Below are 25,817 nucleotides of genomic sequence, written 5' to 3'. Positions count from 1 at the left end.
TTAATGACTAAATGTACTTTCCATATCTTAAAATCAAGGCCTTGGGGGTTTAAATGGAATTGATTATCTGCCTTCCATTAAAATCCTGATAAATAGACTAATCTGAAACAGATAAAAATTTTTTCTCACAAAAGAAAGCTTTTCTGTCCTTCCCAGGAATGTTTTAGAAATCAATGGATATCAAAATAAGAAAAAAAAAAAAAACTCCTGCTGAGAAAGACTTATTTTGTAAAATACATTCTTTGCTTTCCAATCTTACTGTAAGCAATGTATTTGTGTCCTGGGATCTTTTACAACTAAGGTAAACTTTGGAAGCCACATTATTCTGTAAAAATCTGAAAATACTTGCATTGGTAGCAATAAGTTTACAATTGTCCTATATACAGATGAGTACCAAACAGAATTTATCACATTTCTTTTTAATTTCTCCTTTGGTAGCAGGCAGGTTACTACAAATATAAATATTTATTTTCACTAGTTTTAACTTTAGGTGCTACTTTAAAAAAACGTTTAAAGCATCTATCACATAGTTGAGATGTATCATTTTTACTTTTGGAGGAAAATAATCTTCTGTGGGGGTCGGGCTGTAGCGCAGCAGGTTAAGTGCACGTGACCCAAAGCACAAGGATCGAGTAAGGATCCCGGTTCAAGCCCCAGGCTCCCCAACTTCTGGGGAGTCGCTTCACAAGCCATGAAGTAGGTCTGCAGGTATCTATCTTTCTCTCCCCCTCTGTCTTCCCCTCCTCTCTCCATTTCTCTCTGTCCTATACAACAATGACATCAACAACAACAATAATAACCACAACAGTGATAAAATGACAAGGGCAACAAAAGGGGAAAAAATAGCCTCTAGAAGCAGTAGATTCATGGTGCAGGCACTGAGCCCCAGCAACAATCCTGGAGGCAAAAAAAATCATCTTCTGTATTTGCTATTTTAAAAACTCATCAAACAGTTTTTTCATGTGTTTTTCACTTCTTGTTGCCATCATTAAAATTTTGCAGGAAATATTGAATTCTCTTCTTGAATTATGACCCAGACTCATTTGGTCCACTACTGTTTATATGTCTGCAGTGTAAATTTCTTTAAATGTTCTTTGCTACTCTGAAATAAACTTCCATATCTCAGAAACAATACCAAATCCCAACCAATTGTTTTTTTTTAATGTGTTTTTTTTTTTAGATCTTTATTTGTTGGATGGACACATCAGAAATTGAGAGGGAAAGTGGGTGGTAGAGAGGGAGAGAGACAGAGAGACACCTGCATCACTGCTTCACCACTCATGAAACTTTCCCTCAGCTGGTGGGGACCAGGGACTTAAACATGGGTCCTTGAGCACTGTAACATGTATGCTCAACCAGGTGCACCACCAACCAGCCCTATCCCAACCAGTTCTATGTTCAATAACAACCTAGTTAAAAATGAAACTATGTTGTCCCTCATACTTGGATTCTACCTTTACTGAGCACTTAACTACTATAATAATTTAAATAATCATCCTGAGAAGCTGTTGCTATTAGTTGGAGCACTATTACTACCCTATGCATCTGATTTTTGAAAATATGTTTACCTCTATCTGAGATAGTTACTTCCCCAATGTTTGTATGGAATACTTGGTATTTGGTATTCAAATACACTCTTGGGCTTCATGACCAGTATAAAATCTTCTTATACTGTATTTGATTTATTAATAGGGGGTTGCAGCATCACACATGCAAAGCAAGGGGTCAAACTTGAGACCTCATGTTTTTAAGGGCAAATCCCAAGCCACTATACTGCTTCCCAGGCACTACTTCCAGTCTGTTTAAAAAGTAATCACAGTGTTTTACTTACTAGTGATTATATATCACTATCACACATTCTGTAAAAAAAAATTTATATGGTTAGCACAGCAGGTTAATTGCACATGGCACAAAGTGCAAGGACAAGAGTAAGGATCCCAGTTTGAGCCTCTGGTTCCTCACCTGCAGGTGGGGGGGGGGGGTTCCTTCACAAGAGGTGAAGCAGGTCAGCAGGTGTCTTATCTTTTATCTTCCTCTCTATCTTCTCATCCTCTCTTGATTTGTCTCTGTCCTATCCAACAACTACAACAGCACTGACAACAATAATAACAAGGGCAACAAAAATGGGAAAAATGGCCTCCAGGAGCAGTGGATTCATTGTGCAGGCACCAAGCCCCAGTGCTAACCCTGGCGGTAAAGAAAGGGGAAAAAAAGAGATTTATAATATTACATTTAATACTAATATATACAGTTTTTCCAGTATTTTGATAACATACAAATATATTTTTCTCTAGTGGCATAACTTAGAATAAATCACTGCAAGCATTCTGCCCAGTGTATACATGTGGAAATACATGATTTTGTTGAAATGAAGAAAGTTCTTATGAAAAAAGAGATACACAGAAATTAGTAATGTATTCTGTCATTTATTCATTTGTGTTTACCTTCCAACTATGGCAGAATACTTATATTCTTTTTGTAACTCTAAGGGAAATTTCTTCCATGTTTTCACACATAATACAACAATCCATGGGTCATTTGTTTAGTTAGAGTTGCTTACTTAATTTCTGAGTATATTTTATCAGGGGGCTAAGTGGTGGTGCATCTGATTGAGTGCACATATTACAGTGCACAAGGACCCAGGTTTCAGCCCCTGGTCACACCTGCAGGGGTAAAGCTTCACAAATGGTGAAGCAGAGCTGCAGGTTTCTCTTTGTCTCCTCTCTCTGTCTCCCCCTTCTTCTCAATTTCTGGCTGTCTTTATCCAATAAATAAATATTAAAAAAATGTTTTTTAAAAAGATTATATTTTATTCTTCTCTTCAGAATAGCCTATCTTTCTTGGGTCAGTATGTCATTGTCAAATACCTTTTTTCCCAAGCAATTCAGTTTATATACTTCTTTCTTTTTTTCTTTATGTTTCTTCAGTTTTTTTTTTTTTTTTGGAGGGGGGCATTGCTATCTTGCATGAATATCTTCATATTAAATTAGTGTTACTATGTGAACTGTAGGTTTCTATATAACTTAAAAATTCACTCAAATGTCTAGTGAAAAATCAGATGTGTAAACGTTAACAATAATACTTGCCATTTAGACAAAGGAAGCAGGAAGATGACATTGTTAGTGCTTACCTTTGCAATTTCTAACATAGAATGCTTAATTTGAGAGGAATAGACAAATAATTTACAGTATCTTTTCTGTTCTTTCACACTCATAGGTAGATGTCATTTATTAGGGGAGCTAACAAAGACTCTCTCATTTCAAAGCCCTCTTTAGCTTATGACTGGTAGGACATTTAAAAGAAATAGTAAAAACAATGTCCATTTATACATTAAACATACAATGACATAAAAAACAAATTTTTGTCTTTTTTATTTGTTTCAAATATATTTTTCAGAGTAGAATTTTCCAATATGCTTTATAGTTGTGATCTCTAAAAAGACCATCACAGAAGATGTAACTACAGTAACATTATTATATCTTAACTGACTTATCAATGTCTTTAAGTGTTTCAAAGTTAAGTAGATAATGAAATCTCCTTCTCCCCTCAATTATATTGAAATTTCTGATTTAATTCATTCATTTTATTGTAAGTAGAGCAAATCCTATGAAGAAGAAAATCATTTCTAAAGTTCATGATGCTGCAGTAGTTATTGTACTATTCTAAAATAGCATTCTATTACTTCTCAGGATCTATTCCATCATAAAAGGTCGTAATTCTTATCAGACTACTGATACTGACCTGTAGCAAGAGTATATAAGATGTCGCTAAAGAAATCCGAGCTGCAGCATCTTGTTTTGTTAATCAAGTGGCAGAGTTAGGCCTGCCCTTTAATAATTCATTTTGCTCTAAAAAGCATGACAGAACCTGGATTAACTTGAATGCTTAAAAAATGAGGATGCAAACTTTATTTAGTTATACAGACTTTGTGGGTTGTATTTGAACTATGTACTTTTTCTCCTTTCATAGTAAATGTACATTAACAATAAACACTAATTTTATAATATTGAAAAATCTAATTCATTTCTTTAACAAATATATATAACTGAATGATAGATATTTATCATGCTTTTCACTTTGTATACTAGCTTGTATAAAAAGAAAACATATTAAGGATATTTGGGCATAAGTCTATATAAAATTATAGAAATTAGTCAAGTTTTGATCATCAACTATAATTGCTATGTCAACATACCACCCACCTGAACCTCTGAATTTCCGCATAGTTGCAGAAGTACCCCCTTAAAAAAAGTTCACATTGTTTCTCCTCTAATAAAAAAAAAAATTATCATTGGCTACCATTTATACTTTGAATAGAATGGAAATTACTTTTGTGATCTTTTTTTCAGAGGCCACTCTGCAATTCAATCACATAGGCAAGCTTTTCCAAATTGATTTTTTTCCTGAAATTTTCCACCCCTCCAACTTTCCTGTTTCCTACTACTTAGCTCATTTGGCAAAAATCCTCCTAAGTCAGTTTATTTAGAATCCTTAGCATTCTTTTAGCTTATTCAGTATCATCATATACTAGCCCTGATGTATCTGTTCTTGACATTCTTTCAGCAAGAGTCTTACTGAGTTTTACGGCAGCCCTGCTACCTTCCATATCTCCATTCTCTAATGCCCTCATGTTTCTACTTGATAACAAATCCCCATTTGGTTTGAATGTATTCAAGACTGAATATATGATTGAAATCTCCTCATGACAACAGTCTTCAAGAAAGCCTCCATGTCATTTATTTAAAAATGAGAAAATTTGGCCAGAAAAATAGCTCACTTGGATAGTATGTTGTTTTTGCTCCATACACAACCAAGGTACTAGCCCAGCCTCCACCACACTGAAGGAAGGTTCTGGGCCTATGGTCACTCTCTCTCTGTCTCTCTCGTTGATTTTTCTCCCTTAATTTTCACCCATCCAATGCTTGTCCTATTCTCTTTTTTATTCATTGTATTTTATCTAGAATGCTATATGTAAGGTTTTGTAACATACAAAATATATTACCATTTAAGATAAGTGTTAATGCTGACTCTGCTTGATTATCCTTAAACTTTCTTTTCAGTGACAGGGTGCTTACAACAATCTTTCACCCTCAAATTCTATTTCTTAAGAAATTGCTCCAACCTACTTAGCCCCATTCTAACATATGCCCTTATTTTCAGTATTAGATTTTTCTTTTCTTCATTCTTAGAATTAATAAAAGCATTGTGAACTACCTTCTTTACTCACTATTCTTGATTCTGGTTTTCATAATACATTTTCTCTAGTATATAGCAATGTCAGATGGTAGGTATTCTACAGATATTGTTTCAAGCTACACTCCCATGAGGAAAGCATAGATGGACCCTGATTTCACACAGGAGAGAAACATTGATACCTAAGAACTGAAATTTACTAGGGTGGACATTTTTAAATTACTCTAGCTAGAGCAGTTTATAGATATATTGTCTGTTCTTTTCTTTTTTGTTCCTTATATGAGGTTCTACCTAGATAGTGAGATTATATTAGGGTATTTGTTAACAAATTTGAAAACTAGTCTATGTAAGGAAACAAGAAGGGTTGCCCTTATTTTTTATTTTTGAGGATTAGATATACAATGACATAAAATTATAAAAGAAGTCTTAATAAGCATGATTCCATATTTAAAATATAGAGATTTTTGAACAAAGACAAATAAACCATCAAAGCACTTGCTCTCAATCTCTGTCCATAAGCTCTTACATTACTTACTTATTTATTTCTAATGAGGCAATGATTTATTACATTAGGATGAAAAGTCTTCTTGGGGGGCCAGGTGTTGGCGCACCTGGTTGAGTGCACATGTTACAGTACAAAAGGACCCAGGTTCGAGTCCCTGGTCCCTACCTGCCGGGGGAAAGCTTTATGAGTGGTGAAGCAGGGCTGCAGGTGTCTCTCTGACTTTCTCCCTCTCTATCTTACACCCCCCCCCAATTTCTGGCTGTCTTTATCCAATAAATAAATAAATAAAGATAATATAAAAAATGTCTTCTTGGGGAAAAATCAATAAAGTAAATACATCAAAAACAGGATTATCTATAAAGGACACCAGAAATGTCATTTCAGCTAATTTTAAACTCTTAATAACAAATGAGTATTAGTAATAAGTACAAATATTAACTTAACAGTATTAAATGTTCCAATGTGTGTCTTTAATATACATATAGTCTCAAAGTGCTATACACACAGCATCTCAAAATAGGCTAATGTGATGTTTTGAATGAAACTACTAAAGCACTTGCTTCAATTATTTCAATTTATTCCATTTAAACCACCCTCGTTATTAAACAACCACAATCCAAAATAAGAATTGAAAAGGAAAAGGTGGGGGGTAGGGGAAAGAGGGGCAGAGAAGAGAGTCTTCTGACTTTATATAATAGGGGATACATTTTATGTCATGGATTATGAACAAATATGACATAAGCAACTTGTAGGTTAGTCCCATAATTTAACAGTGAATGCTTTTGAGTGATCTTTTTCATGTTCCATTTGGAGACTTTTTGAACTATGATCTCTTTGTATACTACATCCATGAAAACCACTTCCACATAGAGAGCAGATATAGATGGGATAGAATGTTATACCTGCCGTGTGTCCTATACTCTGTTCCTATCCTTAGGAACTTAGAAGTTAATCAGTGGTAACCCTCCATTTCATTTATGAGCAACCAAATAAAATACAATTAATTATGAAGGTTTAGTTTATACACAGATTAAATAAAATTGGCAGTGTTCACTGAAACAGTTGCTCTATTTTAGAAATAAGATGGATCAGGATTGAGATCATGTGGGAGAATGGTGGAGTATGTACTTTCACCAAACTTAAATCCAAAGGTTCCTTTGTCATTTTAGTGGAATGCAACTAAATAAGAATGTCATAGCACTGGAGAAAGGTCCTTGGAAGGTATAGCAGTGTTGTGACACCCCTCCCTCTCTGTCTGAAATAAAAGCAATGAGTAAGTCAGTTGTCAAGGATGGCACTTTAGGAAACAGATTTTAAGATATTACATGCATCTCTTATTTTCAAGAATATAAATTTTAACTATAAGAATATGCAACATCTACACAGAGAAAGAGTGGCACATGAATAAAAATTTTAATTGTAAAAAACAAATTTCAGGGAGTTGAGCGGTAGCACAATGGGTTAAGTACAAGTGGTGCAAAGCACAAGGACTGTTATAAAGATCCCACTTTGAGCCCCTGGCTCCCCACTTGCAGGGGAGTCACTTCACAGGCAGTGAAGCAGGTCTGCAGGTGTCTATCTTTCTCTCCCCCTCTCTGTCTTCCCCTCCTCTCTCCATTTCCCTCTGTCCTATCCAACAACAACGACATCAACAACAACAATAATAATCATTACTATAACAATAAAAAAACAAGGGCAATGAAAGGGAAAATAAAGAAATTTTTAAAAATTTCAAAAAGAATAAATAATGAATTAACTATGTAACTCAGTAGAATTTTTTTTAAAGACTTTATTTATTTATGAGAAAGATAGGAGAAGAGAGAAAGAACAAGATATTACTCTGCCACATGTGCTGCTGGGGATCAAACTTGGGACCTAATGCTTGAGAGCCCAAAACTTTACCACTGCACCACCTCCCGGACCACATCAGTAGAATGTTTTTAAATTGAGCTTTGGAAATAAATTTTTCAATTCTTAATTTTGTTAAGATTTTGTAAACAAAATCCTATAAGTAAGAAAATAAATATATAACAGTCCCACTATATATTATGACATATACATACATTCATAAATTTAAGAGACTTAAAAATATGAGTCATTTGGTATTTAATTTCATATGCTAACAAAATATAACTTCCTGGTTTTTATAAAATGGCTTGTAAAAGGTTCAGCGATTTGGTGGACATCAGATATCTCCTTAAGCAAAGTGCTTTTATGAGTCGAGTATAAATGAATCAAAACCATATGGCATTCATTTCCTATAAATGAACTGCACATGGTGAAAACACAAAAGAAAAAAAAAACATCCTGGGTAGAACTCATGTGAACTAGAATCTGGATTTCTAAAGTTGGCTTGTCTTTTTTCTGGTACTGAGGAAGCATTGATCAACAAAAATGATTGCTGCTGTTCTGTGTGAGATCTTTCTGCGTAGGACTTATAGAGCAAAAGGATACATACAAGTATATATTTATATAAAAATATGAATTTCATTTCAGAAAAGAAAGTTCTATTATTTATAGATTTTCCTTCTATAAAACATTTTTTCTAGTCATTTTCTCTATTATAGTGTAACTGTGTACAGGACTTAGAAAGAAGCACATGACAAGAGCACAATTTGGAGTGAAAGGGGCATTTGGAGTAGAACATACTCTCAATATTATAGAATACAAAATATAGAATAAAATACTTCCTGTATTAAAAAAGTCCCTCTGCTAAATGTATATTTCTATAGATATCATTCTTATTCATTCCTTCCCCAAATAATGGTTTTGAAATTGTTACTGTAAAATCAAACATGCACTTGAGTTATTGAACCTCCTTACATTTTCCCCTCCTACATACATCATATAGTCTCTGACATGCAAAATATGTTCATTGAAATTTATGATTGATGCCACAGAAATTACTAGTGATTCATAATTTCAAAATTTCCACCAGCATCTTATTTTGCTGAATGAACATTTTAAATTGAGTGTTCCCTTATATTAGCTACCTAATCTGAATGTTATTGCTTTATCAAATGTAGTATTATAATATTGAAGTGGATGATTGAGAAATAGGGAAGTAGGAATAGCTACATAATTTTCGAGGGGCAATGAAAAATGAAAATGCAGCATTACTGAGACTTCAAGATGGTAATCAGCGGTGGTACCCTTACATAAGGAGATATTCTGTGTGAGAGATAACATGCCATGAATTCCACCTTGACAAAAGTCACAGAGAAAAAGGCAAGAGACTTACTTAAGGGAAGATATCTTCAAATGATCTGTGTTGGCTTTTTTTTTCTTTTTATAAGATATAAAAAAGGGTTTTGTGTCACTATACATGTGTGTTTTTAAGGTATGAGGCACTAAATATTTGTTGTTTTTTTCTTTTATTAGTGATTGAATACTGATTTACAAAATTACATATCAACAGGGGTATAATTGCACACCCTTCTCACCGCCAGAGTTCTGAATCCCCAGTTCTTGTCTATCTTAAGCCACAGCAGTACTCCTAAGGGTGGAGACATGGGTAAACTTTCATCTCAATGACTGTCTGTCTACATTTGTACATAATTTCCCCCTCTTCTTTCTTTTTTCTTTTTTAAATTTTTTATTATCTTTATTATTTATTGGATAGAGACAGCCAGAAGTTGAGAGGAAGAGGGGGACAGAGAGGGAAAGAGACAGACACCTGCAGCACTGGTTCACCACTTGTAAAGCTTTCCCCCTGCAAGTGGGTACTGGGGGCTTGAACCTGGGTCCTAGTGCATTATAACATTTGCACTCAACCAGGTGCGCCATCACCCAGCCCCTTGCCCCCTTTTTTCCCAGGTCCAGTCTTGTCTTCCCCTCCAAGCTACATATAACCCTATTACTATATCCAAATTTCCCTCCCTTTTTTCTCCTCTCTCTCCAGGTCCTGATGTAGCTGGAGGTCAGAGACTTCTTATCCTCTTCCTCTTATCACTTTTCCCCACCACACCAGAAGGATCGATCAAAATTATGTTGGGGGTGCAGAAGATAGGAGTTCTGGCTTCTGTAACTGTTTCTCCACTGGACATGGGTGTTGACAAGTCAATCCAGACCCACAGCCTGTTTCTATCTTTCCCTAGTCGGGTAGAGCTCTGTAATCAATAAGAATGGCTTATGTCTAAAAGAACAGAAATAGTAAATAGTGGCAAGAGTACTAAGAAAAAAGAACACTGTTGTGAGAATATGAATCACTTTATAGAAAACAATATGGATATTTTCCCCCAAATTAAAAATAGATCTACCATACCATCCATCAATTCTACTTTTAGGTGTCTGGCTATAGTCCCAGACAAGTTAAGCATGACTAGTATATAGAAGGGAAATGAAGCTATAGAGGATACCACATGGTAGTCTCAGGTGTCAAGCTTATTGGGTTAGAGCTTGAACTCCATCACCTCTTGCCTCCTAGTATATATGTCCTTGTAGATGTTACTTAATTTTTCTATGCCAAGTTTCTTTTTAAAGATACATTTTTATTGAATAAGAGAGAAAAAGTAAGAAACAAGTGCACAATTCCAATATATAGTGTTGGGGGGGGGGGATGGGAGTGGCGGCAGGTGGTGGCTTATCTGTCTAAGTGCACACATTACTGATATGTAGTGCCCCAGGATGGAACCCTGGGGTTTCACATACATAAGATGCAAGTTTCTACTGTGCCCACTGATCCATAGTCTGTGCTACATCAGTATCATTGTCCCTAAAATGGGATGATAATAACTATTGCATGAATTTGACATAAGACTTATATTGTTATTGTTATTGTTGCTGTTAGATTTACCAGAGCACAACTCAGCTCTGACTTGTGATGATGCTTGTGGGGATTGAACCTGGGATCTTTGGTACTTTAGGCATGAAAGTCTTTTTGCATAATCACTATGCTATCTACCTAACCTGATATTTATATTTTTATTTATGTACTTTACATATGCTTGTGAAAAGAACTTAGGAAAACTTTACGTTAAAAAAAAAGAAAAATCAGCTTTTCCGCTTTCCGTGTTGCTCGCGGCTTCCTGAGAGCGTCTCTCTACCTGTAGGTGCTGGCGGCCACACCTGGTCACCATGCCCCGCAAGATCGAGGAGATCAAGGACTTTCTGCTGACGGCGTGGCGCAAGGACGCCAAGTCTGTCAAGATCAAGAAGAACAAAGATAATGTGAAGTTCAAGGTGCGGTGCAGCAGGTACCTTTACACGCTGGTCATCACGGACAAGGAGAAGGCGGAGAAACTGAAGCAGTCCCTGCCCCCAGGTTTGGCAGTAAAAGAGCTGAAATGAAGCAGGAGTGCTGATTTAAACTGTATTAAAATTATTTAAAAATAAAAATAAAAAAAAGAAAAAGTGATAGTGTAACACAGGAATGATTGTTTTTTTTTTCCAGATGAACATTTTCCCAAAATCATCTTATTTCATTAAATAAGAAAATGTGTCCACATTCATTTTGAAATTAGCACATTGCCCAGACTTCAGTGAAGTAAATACAGACATTCTGGAAAGTCTTTATGACTCTAAATTGAAATATAGTCTCTATTTTGGAAATAACTAGGTCATTTGCTACCTAAAATATCAAGAAATCTTAAGAATAAATGGAGACTTCAGATTATTTTGACTTAATCATAAACAAATTTCTGTTGTACGTGGCTTTGAGAAAATCTGGCTTTTGTCACTTTGTAGGGATAATAATAATGTAATACTCTCGATGCACAGAAAAATACATTGCTTCAGATTGCAGGGAGGTTGTGGGGATGTGGTGGAGCCTGGCAGAGCTTGACCTGAGAGGTGAGTTCACCTGGTAAGTCTCTCTCTCTATGGAGGGGTTGAGCGAAAAATGAGACACAAAAACCTCAAAAGGTCGGCGGCCATGTAAGTCTTCCCTCCCCCACAAAAACATCCTGCATCTTCCTGTGGGAGCCCGAAATTCCTTAAAGACTTAAGCCTGCTCCATCCTACATTCCTTGCTACTATGGTCTGTCCTTTTATTATTTACATATCAATCTTCCGTTTTGTCTTACAAATGACTAAAGATCTCCTTCCTATATCCCAGCAGGGTATTGCTAATCCTGCCAGTTGAACTCCTAGCAACAGTTGCTGGGAAGGTCCATACCATTCCCTGCCCCTTCCTCCACCCCTTTTCCTAACCATGTATGGTATTGTCAAGCCACTTCTGTTTCTGTCTCTTCCGTGTCCTGAGCTAGAGGAGAGTGGGCATGCAGATGGAGAGGCTGACACCGGCCATTGCAGTTGGCTCTACATTACTTAACCAGATGTGCTACCACCCGACTCTGGATAGCTCAGATGAATAAAGATTTAAATTGTCCTGTCTCCACAAGCTTGGTTATTTTGGATATTTTTGAATTTGTTATAGATTTGAATTGGGAAAAATGTTTCTATTATAACTTAAACCTAATGGAGCATAGACTCATTTAGTACTGTCAAAGTCTCATTATTTGGCTTGTCAGAATAAAAGCAGATGATTACCACAGAACATATTTGTATATTTTAATTGCTATTTATCTCAAAAGTTTCAACTGTGTATAGAAACAAAAGAAAGTAATTAAAAAAAATCAGTAGAGGTTGGCAGAGCAAAATAGATAACTATTGCCAACAATGAACTATCAAACACAGTCCTTAATAGGAAAATGTGCCATGATCCAGTAATCCTGTGATAGAGGAGAATGGTTCATACTTTTTCACAAGAACTACAATGAAAAAAAACTTCAATGAGATTTTTTAGTTCTGTATGCAATATATTAATTCTTATCTGTGCTTGTACATGTATATGTCTACATATGCACACATCTATTTTAATTAAAGCGACACTCTAGTATTTTTAGGCAGCTCACCTGGGATATTTATTTTAACAGAAAAAAGTGCACAGTTCTCAAAATAAACTGTCAAATTCCTTCACTGTCTGGTTAACCTCACAAAGAGGTTAAGTCTGTGGTTTAGCAAATGACAGTAATTAGAATTCTGTCTCCAAGATAACTGTATCTTCTGATTTTGACTAACATTTAATTGGTATTTATTTATTGACTTCTATCAGCACATATAATTTCCAAATTTTGAGGAAACTTAACCCATGTGCATAATTTCATTTCATCCTTGTGTATCTGTTCCTTGCATAAACATTTCACTCATATAATGGCAACTCTACAGTGGTTTATGAGAAGTCATGCTAAGATGGTGTAATGATGCCATTGTTTCCTGGAAAACACTTGTGTCTCCAAAATTAATTTTACTGGAGAAAAGCAATGTTCCTTTATGCCATAAATGACTGGTTAGTGAGAAATACAACCTATGTATCTCTATTTTCAGACTTGGTAGGCAGTGGATGCTAATTATTTGAATGTCTATAAACAAGATAGAACTGAGATATATTACAAAAATTATATATGGGATGATAAAATGCCAATCTAGTGTCATAGTGAAATTTTGTGTCCTGTGATTATTGACACTCATGGGATGTTTTGTTTTGTCTGTTTGATTAACTTGGTCAAAGTTCCTAAATAAAATTTTCAATGCATTCTTGAAAAATTCTGTTTAAAATTTAAGAAGGAAATGAATATATATCAGAAATCTGGAAATCATTTGTGTTTACCTCTCCCACTCCTCTTCCCTCTGCATTCCTGGTTATATATTATAATTGAGTAGTAGTTTCCATTATTACTAGAATGGAATTGGGTCTGTCGGATAACAGAAAAAGTAAAGCTGTCTAGTAAAACCACATATTGTTAAAAAAAAAAAAAACAGAGAAAGACAAGCATTATTTAAATAGAATGAATAAAGCAGAAATTCAGTTTTCACCTGCAACATAGTGGTCATGGGATTAGAAATTCTCCATGTAAACATCACAGTATTCTTTACAACTTTATTCCAGGACTAATTCTAATCACTTTGCAAGAATTCATGCAAAATCAATAATAGATGGGAGTCGGGTGGTAGTGCAGTGGGTTAAGTGCAGGTAGTGCAAATTGCCAGGACCGGTGTAAGGATCCGGTTCGAGCCCCCAGCTCCCCACCTGCAGGGGAATAGCTTCACAAGAGGTAAAACAGGTCTGCAGGTGTCTTATCTTTCTTTCCTCCTCTCTGTCTAACCTCCACTTTCCATTTCTCCCTGTCCTATCCAACTACAACAACAGCAGTAATAACTACAACAATAAAACAATAAGGACAACAAAAGGGAATAAATAAATAAATAAATATTTTAAAAATCAACAGGTATTTTAAAATCTGGAAACACTAATAAGTGAAAATACTCATTTGAAGAAAGACAAGTGAAAGAAAGATAAATCAGAGTAAGTCTAAAAGTTAAAATGCTGGTTTAACAAAAGTGGTATACAATTTTTCCTTTGACAGTGAGATATCACAAATGAATTTCTGATCTGAGTCACTGTTTTGAACAGTGTTGACTATATCTGTATTTATAAATTCATGAAATAAAAATGAAATAATAAAGTTGAAGACAATATTTGTTTTTTAAATATTTGTTTTTTAAATTGTTTTTTGATATCCCTTACAGTATGCATTACCTATTTTTGAAACTGGCATACCTGTTTATTATAGTCGGTAGCCTAAAGCTCTCACATGCATGGCAAACATCTGTTCTATAATCCAATTTATTCCCATGGTCCTTTTCTATTGCCAACATAGGTGACTCAAGTTGTAAAGCTAATGGATACATTTCTAAATACCAACAAAAACAACAGGAACAAAAGTAGTGTGTGTTCTAGCGTGCATGTGCATGCACACAGCTCATTCCAAAGATTTTGAAAACCTCATTAAAAGGCATGATAAGCTGGTATACTAAATCTTTCTAAGCAACAGAATTGTTTTTGAGACCTGCAGATGAATTATTTCTTAGTGATACATATATCTTGTTTTCATTTGTGCATTTATAATCTATAAAAATATATAATATGTTCTATATATCTTACAGCAAAAATAAATAAATAAAGATGGGCAGTATTTACCTCATTGACAGAGAAAGAAAGGGAGAGAGAGAGAGAGACCTAAATTAGGGGTCATGCAATGGTACAACCTGTTGAGTAGACAAATTACATGTGCAATGACTTGGGCTTGAGGACCTGCTCCCCACTTTCAGGGGAGACACTTCAGGAACAGTCAAGCAAGTCTGCAAGTGGCTCTTTCTTCCTCCATTTCTCTCCCCCTCTTTTTCTGTATCAAGTAAAATAGGAAGAAGATGGAAAAGTAGAAGAAAGAAGAAGGAGGAGGAAGAGGAGGAAAGGAACAGTGAACTTAAATCAGTGGACATTACTTCATACGTTTACTTTGTTATAAATGACTACTTAGAAAACACTGATTTACTGCAAAACTTTTAGTCATTCCTTCATAAATATATTTGCCAGCTACCAAATAAATATATGTTAGATAATAATTGACCAGACATGACTTCAGGATCTAATGCTTGACATATTGCTATAGACCAGTTGATTATCAGTACATTGTTAGATTAGCAAATCTACACTTAAGGATAATAAAGATTCACGGTCCTTATAAACTTTGAATGCTGAAGAGCATATGACTAAATAAAATGCTACTGACTACCACAGAAAGGTGGATGTGAAAATACCACAAATAGAACTTAACTAATTCTCAAAAGGTGATTTCAAATCTACTCTAAACTATACAAAAAGATGATTAAAGCTCCATTGAGGAGCCAAATGGTGGCACACCTGGTTAAGCGCACACACTACAATGTGAAAGGATCTGGGTTCAAAACCCTGGCTGCCCACATGTAAGGGGAAAGATCTAAAAGCAGTGAAGCAGGCTTGCAGGTGTCTCTCTGTCTCTCTCTCTCTTCCCTCTAAATTTTTCTCTGTCTCATCAAACAAAATAAACAGTTAATAAAATAAAAGATAGTATTTATAAAAAATAAAAATAGAGCTCCAGTGAGACACAATATAGTAGATGACTGTAAAAAAAACATATAATCAGAATGTTTTTAAGCAAATATAGTTAAACTCCTCTTAGCCAGTAAAAACAATTTCAACTAATAACAGTAATACCTGATATAACACTTAGTTTTCATCAGTGTAACTTTCTGGTGTGTAAATTTTTAAAAAGTAGCCTATAAAATGTATGACTAAGTGAATAATTAACTTTATTATTTTAAAAGTCAGAGAAATTTTAAAATACTATTTATAGTAGGTTATTTATAAAGGTGATGTCTTTCTGATCTGGGATTTTTCTGATATTGGAATGCTAGGTAAAGACCCTTTTTACAAATGTCTTAACTCCCAGTCTTCAGAGTGCTAGTGCTTATTTTCAATTGTTCCTCCAGGCTTGAACAAATCCTCCAAACACATGTTATCCATGTTATGTTATGTGACCCAGACATTGCTTCCTCAGCAATATGATTAAATTGCAAGTACACACAATGAGTATTTCTAAAATAAAACCAAATATAAATTAACACAGAAAATGCAACTGGTTCATTCAAACATAACTTAAAAACCACCCTAAGTGGACATTAGAATCATGCAACTCTAGCCACTCTGACACAAAGTTCAGCTATTGAATGGATAATGTTTTCTGCTCTGAAGTCTGTCTAATTACAGAGCAGATACTCCATGGAAAGGGTGTCTCCGTCCAGAGCCAGTTAAATCTTTAAACTTTGAGGTTTTCCAGCATGAGTGCCAGGATTATTGTCGGATATTTTTGAGGCCTAATCACACTATATCTACCCAATCACACTACTCTTCAAACCAGGTACTTTGTCTTTATGATTAATTCCACTGTCTTGAGTCTTAATTATTTTTATTTTTTACAAATCATTTTATTAGGAGGATAATGGTTTACTGTACACTTCTCGACACATGGGAATTAATTCTCATCTCCCTGTGATAGGTGTCTGTAAAGCACTCCCACCCACCATCTTAGATCTGTTTCCACCATTGTGCGTGAGGACCCCAATGTCTTCACCCCCTTTCAGTCTCTTCTTCTCCAGAGTCCTTTGCTCTGGTGGAATACACCACACCCAGTGCAAGTTTCATCTTGTGTTTTTCCTTTCTTTCCTTGTTTCTTATGCCCCACCTATGAGATCATCCAGTCATCCTCTCTCATTTGAGTTAGATCATTTTACATGATTCCTTTTATTTTACATGATTCCTTTAAGATCCATCCAGATGAGGCAAAGGACATGACCTCATCATTTCTAATACCTGATTAGTATTGAATTGTGTAGATGCACCATGACTTTTATATTCACTATCTATCTAATACTTCTGATCCACCTTTGGTTATCATATTTCTTATTTCAAAGCATCCTTAAAGTCCCTAATGAAAGGAGTAGAAATAGAAATAACAAAAACCTGTGACTACAGCAGTGAGCTATGTTCTCTTTAGCAATGTCCAGTGCAGTTGTCTCCCAGGTTCATGGTAGCAGCATAGAAGCAGAAGGAAATTTGAGTCAGCGAAAGCTTACTGTTTGTTGAGTTTGATCAGTTTTTTTCTGTTCTACATACAAAAATTCATCATTACCCTACTGTTTTCCAAGCAGGCAAAGCCATGATAAATTGTATTTGACTAGTACAAGTTGTGCTTTTGTGAACATAGATATACACTGATCTCTTTGGATGAATGTGTGATCCCTTAGGAAATACTCTCAGAAGGGAAATTGCTCTTCCATAATTTAGGTCCAATTCTAATCTTCTGAGAGTTCCCCAGACTGCTTTTCACAGTAGTTGGGCCAATTTATATTCCTACCAGCAGTGCAGGAGGGTTCCTATTCCCCCTGAAGCCTCTCCAACATTTGTTGTTACTATCCTTTCTGATCTATGATGTTTTCACTTATCCAAAAACAGATGAGTGGGTGAAAAAGGTGTAACACAATGGAATACCACTTGACTCAGAATGAAGTCACCTTATTCACCTCCATCTTGGATGGAGCTTGAAGAAATCATGTTAACTGAAATATAAGCCAGGAAGGGAAGAATGAATAGCTCTCACTTATGGACAGAATTTGAAAAATAAAAACAGAAATGGGAAACACAAATTAAAACCTCCATTGGGTTTGATGTATTGCAAAATGTAGCTCACTTTTTTTTTTCTTTCGGTGTCTCACTCAGTGTTTTGTTTTGCTATTGTTCACAAAGTTAATTACTTTGACAGCTTTTTATAATATATATGTTTATTTAAATTTTCTATTTATTTATTTATTATTAGATAAACACAGAGAAATTGAGAGGGGAAGGGGAGATAAAGAGACATACCTGCAGCCCTGCTTCATTACTCATGAAGATTTCTCAATGCACATGGGGAGCTTGAACCACGTCGTTGTACATTGTAATGTGTGCTTAGCCTGGTGTGCCACCACCTGGCCCCCTTAAACGACAGATTTAATATAACCAGAAATGATATTAGTTTTGTCCTCATATAAATTACAAATTATCCCTTTTTAAAAGTAGATAATAATTTTATTTGTTTCATTAGGTAAATTATTTATAAGAGAATTGTCACATGTGTACATCTTATTTTTCTTTGATAGTTAATTTGCACATTAACTCCCTCCCTACAGTGGCACTCCCCCAGTCCTTGATTTTGCTCCAGTGGAGCACACTTGATCCAAAGTTCATCCTGTGTTTTACCTTCTTTTTACTTTTCTCCTCAGTTCTACCTATGAGATCATGATTCAGATTCATCATCATTCACATTCCCCCTTCTGACTTATCTTATTTAGTATCATGCCTTCAAGTTCCATTCAAGATAAGGCAAAGAGGAAGATTTCATAATTTCTTACAATTGAGTAGCATTCTATTGTGTATCTTACCAAAACTTTCTCTTTTTTATTTTTTATTATTTTTAAACTTTTTTAAAGATTTTTTAAAATATTTGCTTATTTATTTCCTTTTTGTTGCCCTTGTTGTTTTTGTTGTCGTAGTTATTGTTGTTGATGTCGTCGTTGTTGGATAGGACAGAGAGAAATGGAGAGAGGAGGGGAAGACAGAGAGGGAGAGACAAAGATGGACGCCTGCAGACCTGCTTCACAGCCTGTGAAGTGACTTTCCTGCAGGTGGAGAGCCAGGGCCTCGAACCAGGATCCTCACGCCGGTCCTTGCGCTTTGCACCACATGCTCTTAACCTGCTGCGCTACTGCCAGTCTCCCTTACCAAAACTTTCTTAAACAGTCCCCTGTCATTGGACATCTAGTTTGCTTCCATGTTTGGGCAGTTGCAAATAATGCTGCTATGAATATATATAAATTTGAATAAGTACTAAAGATTATGTTTTACCTTAAACCAATGTCTTGCATTATTTTATTACTGGTTCAAAGATTTGAGTGATATGAGAAAAAAATATGAACCCAACTCACAGCATGGGACCAATCTCTGGCAAACATACAGCCTAGCAGGAATTTAAAATAAATGTTTACTGTAGTGTCAGATGACAGTAGTAGTATGTTTTGGTGTGCCAAATATAGATGTATACACATGCACGCATGTATATACCAATGTGTGATCTCTATATATCAAAGAAGGGCAATCAAGATTAGGCAGTTAAAACTCACACTTGAAAGTATGTTTAATTTGGTCAAATTACTTCAGTTTAAGGAAGTCAGATACCCCAACACTTGTTTTGGAAACAAAGTACATAACGTTAAGCATGTTCTGGGTATAGTCTGTCTGCTTCCTCAACCAAATTTCACAAGTTAGAAGTAAAGATAATATGATCAAGACATCAGAGTCAGTGGTATAGCAAATAACTTTCTCTTATCACAGCTGGGATACTGTGTGAATTTTCTTAAATCTCGGTAAAACTAACACTGCCTTGAGTGCTTCCATCTTTGCAAATTTATTTGTAACAAGACATTATATAACACAATCCTAAAATATCTTATTCCATGCTGATTAAAGGAGGGGTAAAACCTATTCCAAGCAAGAGTTCTAGAGGTTAAAAAGCACCTACCTTCACATAAAGAATGAGCATTCATGGAGCTGGGTAGTGGCACACCTGGTTGAGTGCACATGTTACAGTGCCCAAGGACCCTGGTTCAAGCCCCCAGTCCCCACTTGCAGGGGGAAAGCTTCATGTGTGGTGAAGCAGGATTGCAGATATCTCTCTATCTCTCTATCCCCTCTCCATTTCTGACTATCTCTATCCAATAAATAAAGATAATTTTAAAAATTTTAAAAAAGAATGAGCATTCATACTGACTTGATAACTTCATAAACTGAAAAGCAATTACATATACATTCCAAGTCTGTACACACTGAGTTATTAAATCTTATCTTCTCTATAATGTATCCAGATAAGTTATTCCTAGTTTTTTTATAGAAAGAAATATCTTTTGAATATTATTACATTGTCCTTTGCATTAGAATAAGATTAACCGAAAGGATAAACTAAGTTTGACTAGAAAATTGATTTAATGAGCATTGGTATGCTGCTTTTCATAAAATTTTCATCAACAGAGGGATGAAAATAAAATTAAAGAATAGGGAGACTTCCAATGGAGCAGGTGGGATATGGAACTCTGGTGGTGGGAACTGTATGTGTCCGTCTTATCCAACAATCTTGTCGATCTAATGTTAAAAAATAATAATAATAGGAGAAGTTGTTGTTGTTGAAACGAGGTCAAGTGGTAGCACAGCGGGGTAAGAGCACATGGTGTGAAGCACAAGGATAGGCATAAGGTTCCTGGTTCGAGCCCCCAGCTCCTCACCTCCAGGGGGCATAGCTTCACAAGCGGTAAAGCAGGTCTCTCCCTCTGTCTTCCCCTCCTCTCTTGATTTCTCTCTGCCCTATCCAACAACAACAATGGCAGTGACAACAATAATAATAACTACACGAACAAGGGCGACAAAATGGGAAAAGATAGCCTCCAGGAGCAGTGGATTTGTAGTACAGGCACTGAGCCCCAGCAATAACCCTGGAAGCAAATGAAGAAGGAGAGGGAGGAGGAGGAGGAGAAGTAGGAGAAGGAGAAAACACAAAGCAGAACTTGGAATGGGTTTGGTGTATTGCACCAAAGTAAAAGATTCTTGGAAGGTGGGGTGGGGGGAGTTTAGGTCCTGGAACACGATGGCAGTAGAGGACCTACAGGGGGTTGAATTCTTATGTGGAAAACTGAGAACTGTTAACACTTGTACAAACTACTGTATTTTACAAAGGAAATACATCATAATAAAGTAGTTTTATGAGGTGTGCCACAGTAAGGTGTGACACTAAGTTAGATTTTGAGAAAAAAATGTCTGTCCACATATTTGCTGGCCTTTTACATTAAAGAAAGGTACTTCACTTTTTCTAGCAATACAATATTTCAAAGTTTTGTGGAACATTCTAATAATTCATAATGTTGAGAACACTTTGACAAATACTTTAATATGTTGTGAAGAGCATTTTATAGACAACTGATGTATTTTTATTAGTAGCTGCACATATTATTGACTCAAAGAATTTATTATATATTTTATAAGTAGAGAATTGATTAACAGTTTCTTTTTTTTTTTTTTTTGCCTCCAGGGTTATCACTGGGGCTCGGTGCCTGCACCACGAATCCACTGTTCTTGGAGACTGTTTTTTCACTTTTGTTGCCCTTGTTGCTATTATTTTTATTGCTGTTGTTGTTGTTGTTACGTAGGTCAGAGAGAAATCCAGAGAGGAGGGGAAGACAGAGAGGGGGAGAGAAAGAAAGACACCCAAGGACCTGATTCACAGCTGCAGTTAGGAAGCCAGGGCTCAAACCTAGATTTTTGTGTGGGTCTTTGCACCTTTTGCTATGGGTTCTTGCCAGGCTAGCATGGGGGTGCCTCTTCCCAGGCTCGTGCTCTCTGGGTTGGAGAGAACTGGACAGGAGGCAGCCTGGGCTGCTACTCACTCAGTGACGCAGGAGACAGTCTTGAAGTTGTGTCGGAGTGGTAATGCAATGTCTTTATTGATCAGAGAGACAATGCTTTTATAGGATAGAGCTGGAAGTGGCAAGTCAGAAACGGAAATGGCTAGGAAATGGGGTGGAGAAAGGCAAAAGTGGGCTGGGAAGGTAGAAACTTCCTTAGCAACTGTTGCGAGGGTTTTAACTGGTGGAATTAATATTACCTTGCAGGCAGGGAGGGTCTGAAAGATAGACGAAAAGAATGGAATGGGTGGGGATCTTTCAGGCAAAACAATGATTATGTAAATAGGCCATAGTATCAGGAATGCAGGGTGGAGCAGGAGGAGCTGGCTTAATGCCCAACATGTTTTTTTTTTAATTTGTAATCATTTTAAATATTTATTTCTTTATTCCCTTTTGTTGCCCTTGTTGTTTTATTATTGTAGTTATTATTGTTGTTATTGATGTAGTCATTGTTGGATAGGACAGTGAGAAATGGAGAGAGGAAGGAAAGACAGAGGGGGGAGAGAAAGATGGACATGTGCAGAATTGCTTCACTGCCTGTGAAGTGACTCCCCTGCAGGTGGAGAGCTGGGGTCTTAAACCGGGATCTCGAATGGGATCCTTACTCCTGTCCTTGCGTTTGGCGCCACGTCCTCTTAATCACTGAGCTACCACCCGACTCCAGTGCTATGTGCGTGCTACCACCTGGCCCCTTGTTTTTTCATTTTTTATTTTTATTTTTTTCTTTATTGGGGGGATTAATGGTTTACAGCCAACAGTGAAATACAGTAGTTTGTACCTGTTTAACATTTCTCAGTTTTCCACATAACAATTCAACCCTCTCTATGACCTCTTCTGTCAGCATATTCTAGGACATGAACCCCCCCCACACACACACACAAGCATGCCCCCTCCTCAACTACAGTGTTTTATTTTGGTGCAATACACCAACCCCAGTCCAAGTTCTGTTTTTTCTTATTTTTCAACTTTTTTTCACATATACTGTATATATGAAAGATATAAAATAATATATTATATGTTACCAAGCAACAGCTTTTTTAAGTGTAGTGATTTGGAAATATAAATGAACTGTGAAATCTACAAATGAGGTGAACTTGCAGATTTAAGAACTTCTTTTGTTCTTAGTTTGTTTCTGATATTCACTAGTTTTTGGTTCAAATAAATTCTTATTAGCATCAAAGAATTGGCTTTAATTTCGATTGAACGCACAAAACTTATCTGAAATTCTTTAATATTTGTTTCATGAAGCAAAGAGAATTAAATAATACCAAGAAACAGCTTGGTGCTCTTGGAATGAAAGAAAGCACTCTGGGAACATAGATCTCTGAAAAACATGATCATGGGTTGACTAGACCCAATTAAAATGAAACCTTTGATTACAAGTTAGCACAGTCTCAAAAGAACAGCATGCTCTCTGTAGATATAGTTTAAAAAACAGAAGAAAAATATGTCAAAAATCAGGACATGTATAAAACAAGTGGTAACTTGAATAGTTTACGTTTTATTAAATATATTTGAATTGGTCTTGTGGACAATATTTGGGTTCCTAAAGTATTCAAAGATTATTTAAAAATTTGATACATCTAAAAAATTCTATGCATTGGAGTATTTTAGGCAGAAATAGATACTTAACATATTTTGCAGTATATAGAAATTTATATTGTGGTTACACTTTAAATCAGTTTTAAAATAATGTACCTAACATTTTTTAATGTTGTAATTGATAAATTAAAGAGAAAAAAACAAATGCAACTGACATATTACAGAGAGAAAACAAAAATGTTATAATAAAATGGGTTTTCTTGAAGCTATATCTCAAGAAAGAATAGTACTTTCATAATGTAATATTATCACTATAGATTTCTTCATTTGTAGTCCATTTGAATGTATTAAAATTGAAATATGTATCTTAAAATCATTGCATAGTACAAGTTTTTATTAATCTTCATTAAAATGCTAACTGAAAGTCTATTTCCAGTCAACATGTATAAAAGAGATTTATTTACTTAATCTCTAACAAAAAAGTGACAAAAAAAACCTCATTTTTCTTAACTGTAGTAAAATTTCCTCTTTCAACTTGTGAAATGCAATTCTTTTTTGATAAAATTTCACCATTTTTGAGACAAAATTTTATATTACTTGGTGTTCCCATGTAAAGAAGCACAGAGATGTTGCATACTTTGGAAATACAGTTTGTTCTTTTAACTATAATAGAAATATCCATTAAAGCACAAAGGAAGTATTGCATTGAACTACATAAAAATATTGTGCTTATAAAATTATAAAAATATTTAAATGTTGGGATCAGGCATTGATGTCCTCACTAGAGGATACATGTTATCATACTCTAGAACCTGATTTCAAGCTTCAAGTTTCTACTTACTGGAAGTTTCAAGAACAGTCACTATATGAAAAAAGAAAAAAAAAGCTACTGATATTGGTAGAGTCATCATGCAGACACTGAACCCCAGTGATAATTCTGCTAACAAAAACAAACAAACACACACACACAAAAACAAGAGTTCACACATTAGTTAATTATATTGAAAATATGAAAAATAAATGAGAGGATTAATAATGATCTCTTTTATTTGTAAATTAGTTGTCATGAAATTTGACCTTTATTTTTTGCTGTTACCTTTATTTTTTGCTGTCACTTTATGAAATGTACACATTCAAAATATGCTACCGCTTTATATCAGGTTTTTTCACTCTTTCTTACTTATTTTTATTCTCTGAATAAATCAGAAATGTGAATACTACATTAGAAACACCATGTAATGAACTTAATATAAACCACTCTTGATACTTTTTTTAAAAGATTTATTATTTTAACATTTTATTTATTTTATTTTAATGAGAGAGAGACAGCAAGAAAGAGAGAAAGAATCTAGACAGGGACACTTCTCAGCTCTGCCTAATTAATGGTTGTGCTGGGTATTGAATCTGAGACTTCATAGGATCAGGCATGAAAGTCTTTTGCATATGCTGTCTCCTAAACCCAACTCATCCACCTTCTGTCCTTACTTGTTTCTTTTTCTTTCATAGGAGAAATTGAGAGGAAAGGGGAGATTGGGAGGGAGGGAGGGAGAAAGAGAGACGCCTGCAGCACTGCTTCACTGCTAGTAAAGTTTATTCCCTGCAAGTGAAAGCTAGGGCTTGAACTGAGGTCCTTGAAAATTGTAATGTGTGCACTCAGTCAGCCAAGTGCACCACCACCCACCCAGCCCTCACCGCTCTTGCCCTTATAAAGACCATTTTCCCACCAATGCTAGAAGTTTACTTTTGTAGTTTCTTTAAATGGGGTTTTAGATTGGAGATTTGCTTAGTAAGGTGTACAGTAATGCTATAATTGTTTTTACTAGGACTTGATTATATACATAAAATAAATTCACAGTTGATAGTTATTCAAAATAATTGTCAAATGCATAGTCATTTGATTACCATCATGATCAATATATAGAACCATTTTATGGGTAATAAGTATATGGAAATAGTATAGTGTAATGTAGAAGACTTCATTGTCTTAAGGTTCTGAGATCTCAGATTTAATCCCTGACACCACTATAAGCCAGAAATGTGTGGTTCTACAGTTAATAATAATAATTTCTTTTTGTTAATAAATAAAATAATCTGTCAATTGAAGCTACTAATTTCTTTCTGTCTCTATTGTGTTTTTAAAAAATGCTATATAAGTTGAACCATACAATATGTAAACTTCTCAATTAATGTTTTTTTTTCTTTCATGTGACCAATGGCAATTAAAATCTATCTACTGATATTAGTTGTTTCAACAGTTCTTATAAGTATTGTTCCATTGCATGGTTATGTCATGATTTTTTTATTTCAAATGTGAGCTCCACAAGAAAGAGAAGCTAGAGCATTACTCTTGTATGCACAGTACCAGCCATTAAACTGGGAGATCAAGCATGCTAATCCCGTGGTCTACCAACTGAACTAGTTCCCTGAGTTATAATTGTAGTTTCTTTTCCTTTTTCTATTCATTTTCTTATTATTGTTATTTTTTAGAGCAGGGTATCACACATGCACAGTTTCATTGCTCATGGACCAACTTTGTTTTATCTAGATAGAGAAAGAGGAGAGAGTAAGGAATACCACAGCACTGGATCTTCCTCTAGATGTCGTGGTATTGTCATATGGTGCCAGGGTTGGAACCTAGACTCCTTAAATGACAAGGCACATGACTAATCAGTGCTCTATTTCTCCAATGGTTACAAATAATTCACTATTAATA

General features: G+C 35.3%; 1 protein-coding gene and 1 long non-coding RNA gene across 2 annotated transcripts in view; both read left to right on the top strand.

The window, feature by feature from the left end:
• LOC132538719 (uncharacterized) overlaps window positions 1-25,817 on the top strand; it is a 144,217-nt gene that overhangs the window by 102,535 nt on the left and 15,865 nt on the right. The gene's annotated exons all lie outside the window — the stretch shown is intronic.
• Window positions 10,700-11,050, top strand: LOC103113001 (large ribosomal subunit protein eL38-like). The gene has a single exon (XM_060191898.1). The coding sequence runs from the start codon at window positions 10,775-10,777 to the stop codon at window positions 10,985-10,987; it is 213 nt and encodes a 70-aa protein (XP_060047881.1). The 5' UTR covers window positions 10,700-10,774; the 3' UTR covers window positions 10,988-11,050.

Source organism: Erinaceus europaeus, chromosome 5 (genome assembly GCF_950295315.1).
Source record: "Erinaceus europaeus chromosome 5, mEriEur2.1, whole genome shotgun sequence".
NCBI lineage: Eukaryota > Metazoa > Chordata > Mammalia > Eulipotyphla > Erinaceidae > Erinaceus > Erinaceus europaeus.
Note: the sequence above shows the minus strand (reverse complement) of the source record. Positions and strands in the feature narration are given on the sequence as shown.

Excerpts from the sequence above, each read along its gene's own strand:
- LOC103113001 (XM_060191898.1), top strand. The coding sequence starts at position 10,775 with ATGCCCCGCAAGATCGAGGAGATCAAGGACTTTCTGCTGACGGCGTGG.